This window comes from Hypomesus transpacificus, chromosome 21, assembly GCF_021917145.1.
Source record: "Hypomesus transpacificus isolate Combined female chromosome 21, fHypTra1, whole genome shotgun sequence".
NCBI lineage: Eukaryota > Metazoa > Chordata > Actinopteri > Osmeriformes > Osmeridae > Hypomesus > Hypomesus transpacificus.
In genome coordinates this window covers 4,655,765-4,663,310 of record NC_061080.1, presented here as the reverse complement: position 1 = coordinate 4,663,310, position 7,546 = coordinate 4,655,765, and the positions used below count along the sequence as shown (strand labels likewise).

The following is a 7,546-nucleotide window of genomic DNA, read 5'->3' as shown; positions in this document are numbered from 1 at the left end:
GCGCGTCAATTGCACATCGAGGATCCACAGACACACCGACACGGCGACGGCTCCTTTAAGAAAAACTAAGTCAGAAAATATCACCCCTCCTTCTTCAGATCTCACTTGGCTGGTATTGCATCAAAGAAACCTTCAGTAGAGTTGCAAGTGATCGAGGAGACGATGGGGACTGTTTTTGAACATATCTACATGAATATCTAAGTAAGGGAAGCGCGCAACGAGTCATCTTTAATTAAGCCCTTTTGACAACCTCGATATTGATTGACAGTTGGAGTGAGACGACCGTTTCCTGAGAGGAGCATTTTACGCCAGTCTTCGGTCGTGCAGACCGTAGTAGTGTTGCCTGTGGACGTTGTCCTGGAGAAAGCCAAGGCACGACTACTGTGTGTTATTGTCTGTAGGACTTATGCTGACGATCTGGCAACCATTCTCTCTGGATAGAAGCAAACGGGATTCTTAATCTTGCATTTGGAGTTTGGTGTTTATTTTTCCTCAGCCCTGGCCTCGTAGGAGACATTTGGAGACCGAGGGAATCGGATAGAGTGACAGGCCGATGGCGCAACGGGTGCGTATTGACAGAACTTTAAACAATTGAAATAAAGCTATATTTTAAAAAGATCACATAACCTAAATAATTTTTCAATATGTGGCAGCAGTGGGCTGTTATGGACCCTCACTTTTAAAGATGCTACTGAATAACCAAAAGCCTACCCACACGCTATTAATTCAAACTATATATATATGATTGAGTGGCTACATTTTAATACTTTTTTTTTTTACAGCAGACGTTCAAGCCAAATTATATTTAAACTACGACTTTGACATAGTGGTTTGATACTCATCCTAATGTAAACGATGCCTCCATCTTTGCATTGGCCAGAAAGTTGCTATTAAACAAATCATAAGCTTCCTGCAAATTATTAGGCTATTTGGTTTGATCACAATAGCATGAAAAGCTGACTGTAAATCTTTGCTGGAATTGGCCTATACAAATCTGCATACTACAGGCTATTGTTATAATAACATATAGCATAAAAAATACATGTAATGTTCTACAATTCTGATGATAATTTGATGGAAGATACACATTTATATCAATTGACATTTTGAAAGTAAGCTTTATAGGCTTATACAGGATAATCACAAAAACTGTTCTCAATAGACTTATTAAAATAAACGGCAGGCCTGTATTATGTGCTAGCCTACTTGTTGATGATGAACCTTTTTCTTCATCATTATTATTTTGTTTGTATGTATAGGACAATATTCTACTGTAATATTACTCATCTTTATACATTTTCATCAACTTGTGTAATATGTTATAATACGTTGCCATTTTAATAGCCATTTTAGTTACCTTTCTTTGTATCTGTAGGACTTCATAGCAAAAAAACTAGACAGGCGATAAACTTTTTGAATCAAGCCTAAGTTGTTCAGGACGACTTGTAAAAAAAGGTTTTAATGGCAGACATTGATTTAGTTGTCTATATTGTTTTTTATTGGAGTTACATTCCAGAGTTTTATCCAATTTGCGCCATAGGCACACATTACTGTTTGCATATTAACACGTAACCTATTTAATGCACTGCGTTTGTCTTTCTAATAGACTATTAATAGACTATTTAGACTGTTAATTATCATTCAACTAGCCACTTGTATTTTAAACGTGGCACAATTCCAGAGGCCAACATAGACTTGAACTTTAAAAAAACAATCTCATACCCCCCTGTTTTTGTGATAGCCTACACATAGGCCTATCTTGTTATTTCGTAAAGTTGGGAATATCAGCACAAAATTGGTTTTCATATTGCCTTGTCTCTGACTCAGTATGAAGACCTTCCCCATTATGGAATGGACGGAGTAGGGATTCCTTCTACGATGTACGGGGACCCTCACGCGGCACGGTCCATGCAGGCGGTTCACTTGAACCACGGGCCTCAGTTCCATTCCCACCAGTACCCGCACACCACACACGCCAACGCCATACCGCCCAGTATGGGCTCCTCCGTCAACGACGCTATAAAAAGAGACAAAGATGCCATTTACGGGTACGTTTACTTTACTGCCGGAGTAAAATGTATGGTCATAAGGGACATTAACAACCACAAATGGGAGTGATGACGTTTTAGAGAGAGTCCAATGAGTTCTCAGACTTGGGGAAACTCATGCTACTGCTCTGCAGTTGCAATTGCAATTATAAACTGTTGTGTAGTAAATGTCTCATATAGGCCTATTTGATTCAGGCATAAATATCATGAAATATGGAGCCGTTTTGAGCTGTACTATTAACTAGCCTAGGCTTTAGGCTGTAACACGTGACCTGCTTGTCGGTTGTTGTATTGTATGAGCCTACCCCCCTGCACTAGTTTTAAAAGTATAAACCACAGCCAATTATCTTAGACATTTCCATTTCGAATGTCAGATTGTTTTCGATTATGCTGGTTTAATTAATTTGTGAATTGTAGATAGAGGCCCGTTATCAGTTCTTTGCCAATTAAAAAAAAAAAATTAAAGTTAAAATAGTTGGTTTGTTCCTTGAAACTGTGCATGTAAAATAACAGACAAGTATGGGCCCATTTCTACAGCAGATTTGATGAATTGGTCTGAAACATGTTTAAGTTAAGTTTAGAAAAGTATTTGAATACCTTACAATAGGGCAATTCAAGAATGTGAGTTTGGACAAAGAACAATGTCAACTTTTCAGGCTACCTACGGATTTAAATGAGTACCGACTTGTAACGCCTCCAAACCTGCAGTCAACTCAATTGACTCCATCTCTCCATTTAGGCACCCCCTTTTCCCACTTCTAGCACTGATTTTTGAAAAATGTGAATTAGCAACTTGCACACCGAGAGAAACTGGGGTCGCTGGAGGCGATGTATGTTCCTCGGAGTCTTTCAATGAGGATATAGCAGTCTTTTCAAAACAGGTTTGATTCTTTTTCTATGTTGCCAACTTAGGCTGCTTGTTTTGAAATTGTGTTATTAAATGTAGAAAATGTGCATGCGTTGTGTGATAGGCCTAAACGTAGCTTACTTGTGAAATCCTTTGTTCAGTTATTTTTATGTCAGTATGAAAGTAAAATAATAATTTTATGACACTCAAACTTGAACTTGTAAACTCACACATTTGATTTCAGATTCGATCGGAGAAGCCTTTATTTTCGTCAAATCCAGAATTGGATAATTTGGTACGTTCTATTCTTTCTGGTAGAAGAAAGTATTTTGAGCATTGTTTTACCGAACACATTTTAATCAAACGATAACCATAGGCTGCTGTATCAAAATATTGTTAACTTTTACAAATGTTATTAATTTTCTGCTGACAAACGTTATTCGCCACAAGCAATGACTCACACACACCATTCACACACAAACACACAAGTGTAAGTACCAATCATACTTTAATAATATTCTATCATCGGCAATGTTTTAAACGCGTCGCTTATTTTTCATTTTCAGATGATACAGGCAATTCAAGTTTTACGGTTTCATCTGCTCGAACTTGAGAAGGTAGGCTATAATTTATCATAACAAGCGTGACTGATTGTGATGCTAAATCTGATGGGCTACAGTAGGCTATCTTAGTTTACAGTAGGCTTTTAAAGCCTAAATTTAACATAAACATGTTCGCTGCTGAGAGAGCAGAAGATTAGCCAAAATGTTGTAACATTGTCAGAATGGTTCCCATATTTCCGAGCAAGTGACCAAGTAAAACACGAAGGCTGTATAAAGGTTATTAATAACTGAATCATATTTTTTATACAAAGCTCTGACACCCTTTGTTTTTGACCCAAAGCGACATTAACCAAAATATAGTCTATAGGCAATCAGAGTAACACTGATTGCTATTTATATCAGGAGAGATTAACACATTTTAAAACATGAAAAGGTATATTACTAAATAAATTATGTTGCCAGATCAATTATTGATTAATTTCTAAAGATTGGTTGTGTTATTTTGTAGGTTCACGAGCTATGCGACAATTTCTGTCATCGATACATCAGCTGCTTGAAAGGAAAAATGCCCATTGATTTGGTCATAGATGACAGAGATGGAAATAAATCAGACACTGAAGATTTTACTAGATCATCTGGAAATCTTGATCAGGTAAGCGAGAGCAACTCCCCCCCCCCCCCCCCCCCCCCATCATTTCACAGTCAGTAAAGAGACAGGTGATTTTGTTTTTGTGTTTTTTATAGACAATCGAAGACATTTGTCCAGGTGACTGATGTTGGAATTATTTTTTTTATCAATAATACAATGTCGGTTCGCTGTATCGAAAATGAGGAATAGCCAAGTAATTTGCACCGCACGTATCATTGGTAGGCTAAGAATAATTACGTGAATACTTACGTTGCCTGTAGCCTATATCTTTCGTCGACACTTTCAGACGAAAGATATAGGCTTCCCTTACTTAGATATTCATAGTTACTAAAGTAACAATTTTCGTTCTGTAAAGAAAATGTGTAGTCTGTGATTATGCATCATGAATATATTTCTAACGTCATGCAAACAATCTTATTAATACAGGCCTTAAATTTCACCTATTTGGCCTTATATATGTTTCTTTCTTTCTAACTGGGTTATTGTGTTCATTCTTCTGTGATGTGCATGTGTTGCGAAAGACATTCTCTTCTATCACGAATGAACAAGAGGTGAAAAGTCAAGTCGTCTCCGTTTTCATGTGAATGCAACCGAGCCAGTTCTAAAATCACGCTGCACCCTTCCAGCAAGCCTTTAGGTGTTGAATATACATCGCCCCTACTTCCTTAAAGTGCCATGTCAGCCATAGTGACTTGTTAACCATTTAACTATTTATTCACCAAAGCAACAAGTATACATTTAAGTAGCTTAGTGTCAAGTGGCACAAGACTCGTTTTGGTGTTCCATTTCAAACAAGTAGCTTTGATGACTATTACGTTTTGAGTGTCCAATTTACTTTTCTCAAAGCAACACTCAGTGAAACAATGTTGGGAACATTCTGTACTATTTAGTGGTATAATTTCATAATTCATTACAGATGTATTTATCATACATGCACACTCTAATTTGCATACATTTCATCTGGCCATTTGGGATGACATGCACTTGACAAATGGAATTGTAAAATCGCCTGCAATATTGATACCTCTCTAGTATGCACAGTGATCCGTGATTTAATTGTATCCATACTGTTCACATTTAAATTGATTGTGCTGAATAGCCCATTGATAGCCATAGATATGTACTGTACTGTCCTGTTGCAATGACCAGTTGAATGACCTCTCTGCTCTCCCTTCCACATCTGAGTCCTTGATCCGACACCAACCCTAACAGGAGGGGCACTTAGAACCCAGGCCACCCCCCAACCCAACAGTGTGCAGCTTTCACACATAATTCCACACCTCTGTGAAATGGGGGTGTTTAGGGACTATAATACTGGATAAGGGTGGTGGGGGTGCAGGTTGGAGGGTGTGTGTGTGTGTGTGTGGGGGGGGGTGGGTTCGCTCTCTGTGCTAGCTGTACCTTCTTTCTCTCTCCTGGGTTGGTTTCTATTTTATAATTTACACACACATGAACGCATACATGCACACTCCCCATTCCCCCGCAAACACGTACACTCTTATTCTTCCTTATTTTTTGGGAACCTCTCATGTTGAAGTTTGCAGCTTTAACTATTTGCGTTCTGAGCATATGTTCTACATTACTACCGCTTACTGCATTCCCTTGGTATGCAGCACAATGCATGATATATATTTCTTGTGTCTTTCTTTTTTTACTTTCCAAAGAGAAGTCATTATTCAATGGGTGGTCAAAGACAATTACAACTAAAGGGGCACGCTGACCTGAATGTAGCAACACATCTCAAAACAGAGAGCAGTAACAAGCTCATGTGCAACTCAAAGCGGATTCTATCTGTTTCACGTATTGTATAAGTACCATCGGTCACAAATATTTTAAGCTCTCCACATTTAGCCTTTGTTTGCAAAGGGGACTTAGTAAGTAAGCAAGTAACCTTTGTCTGTTTAGTTTTTATAGCATAGTCATGTTGCAATATAACGATGTATGTCCCTTCATTGCTAGTGTCATTCTCATGTGTTGGCCATGAAGATGTTCTCTGGGGAAAAAAATCTTCCAAAGAATAAATGTATAGGTTGGAAAGTTGCAAAATGGAACAGTTTAAATATTGTCTTTTTATGTACGGTCAGTCTCAACCTACTTGAACAGGATCAAAAGAAGTAATGAAACATACAATCCTATGTTAACATTTTAATGTTTTGTTAGTATCACAGAATTCGGGAATTGGCTCGCATATAAACAATACTTTTTATTGCATTACATTGTGTCACATATAATACCACTTCTCATGACAGTTAGCTGAAGGCTCTGATAGTACAGTGGGTTCCACAATTTACACTATTCAGTATGTACAGTGCTCTGATTTTGCTATGCCCTGTGCTGACTGGGCAAAGAGGATGTATGACAGGGACAGGGTTCTGAAAATCAAATGGGACTGATGGCCATTTTGCACCCCCGGCCAGATTTCGTGGAGCAGAGACCACGATGACGCGGCATCTATACGGTCCACGGGGACACCGGGGCCCTCCAGCGGGGGCCACACGTCACACAGCGGAGACAACAGCAGCGAGCAAGGTAGGGGAGTTTCTGATTGGTGAAACCACAAGATAGGTGCAACTGGTCTTAGGTAGACTTATCAAATACTGTCAGGTCTTTGGGGAATAAGGAAAGGACAAGAGGGAAGAGGATTGGGCCTCCCCTGAAGGTCATGTCATGTTTTCCTGAGTTTGGATTGGATGTTACACTGAAAAGAAAAAGAGAAAGGAGAGAGAAAGAGGGTAGAGTGAGTGATGAGGGTTGACAGAAAACGTGGAGGCAAAGCTGAGACCGAGGATAGGATCTGGAAGAAAGGGAGCATTATATTCTAGTTGACTGAGAGACGATTTATGTACCAGCTTCTGCACCTCTTTTATTTGGACATGGGGAAAGAGTAATAACAGAGCTGGGTACACACACATGGACACACAACACACACTCAGATTCACACACACACACACACACACACAAGCACACAAACACACGCACACACACACACACAACGTCTCTAATTCCTAATGGTTGGGTGAGGGCAAGACTGAAAAGGGGCCTCTCTTCCTATTGGACGGCTTTACGTTCCGGAGGACTCTGGGTTTGTGGCCTCCTGCTCACTGTCCAAACAGTTTCAGTCAGATGTGTATCACCTATTACTGGGACCATTTGCAAGCCAAGGGAAACAAGTATGCACGGTCTTGTTATCTCCCGCATACATTTGCAGTTTAGCGCCGCCACGGGTGGACTCCTCCCTGGGGATATCTGTGTACTTAAAACTCCCAAATACAAATATGGTCACACTGCCTCAACAAAGCCCCACTAGAACACAAACACGACTATTGTCTTTTCCCTTCCTATTGGTATGCGTTTCAAAGCACTTTTCTGTGGTATTAGTTTGAAAAAGCCCTGTGCTGGTCAAGCTTCTGTAGAGCAGGGAATTTGTCAGCCTCGGCTC

General features: G+C 39.5%; 1 protein-coding gene across 1 annotated transcript in view; it reads left to right on the top strand.

Annotated features, from left to right (window-relative positions):
* Window positions 1–7,546, top strand: part of meis1a (Meis homeobox 1 a) — a 28,012-nt gene continuing 20,466 nt past the window's right edge. The window contains exons 1-7 of the mRNA XM_047043746.1: window positions 1–565; window positions 1,828–2,048; window positions 2,788–2,929; window positions 3,140–3,190; window positions 3,462–3,512; window positions 3,967–4,110; window positions 6,525–6,636. Coding sequence (XP_046899702.1) covers window positions 554–565; window positions 1,828–2,048; window positions 2,788–2,929; window positions 3,140–3,190; window positions 3,462–3,512; window positions 3,967–4,110; window positions 6,525–6,636 — 733 coding nt within the window. The 5' untranslated portion in view covers window positions 1–553. The remainder of the gene's footprint in view (window positions 566–1,827; window positions 2,049–2,787; window positions 2,930–3,139; window positions 3,191–3,461; window positions 3,513–3,966; window positions 4,111–6,524; window positions 6,637–7,546) is intronic.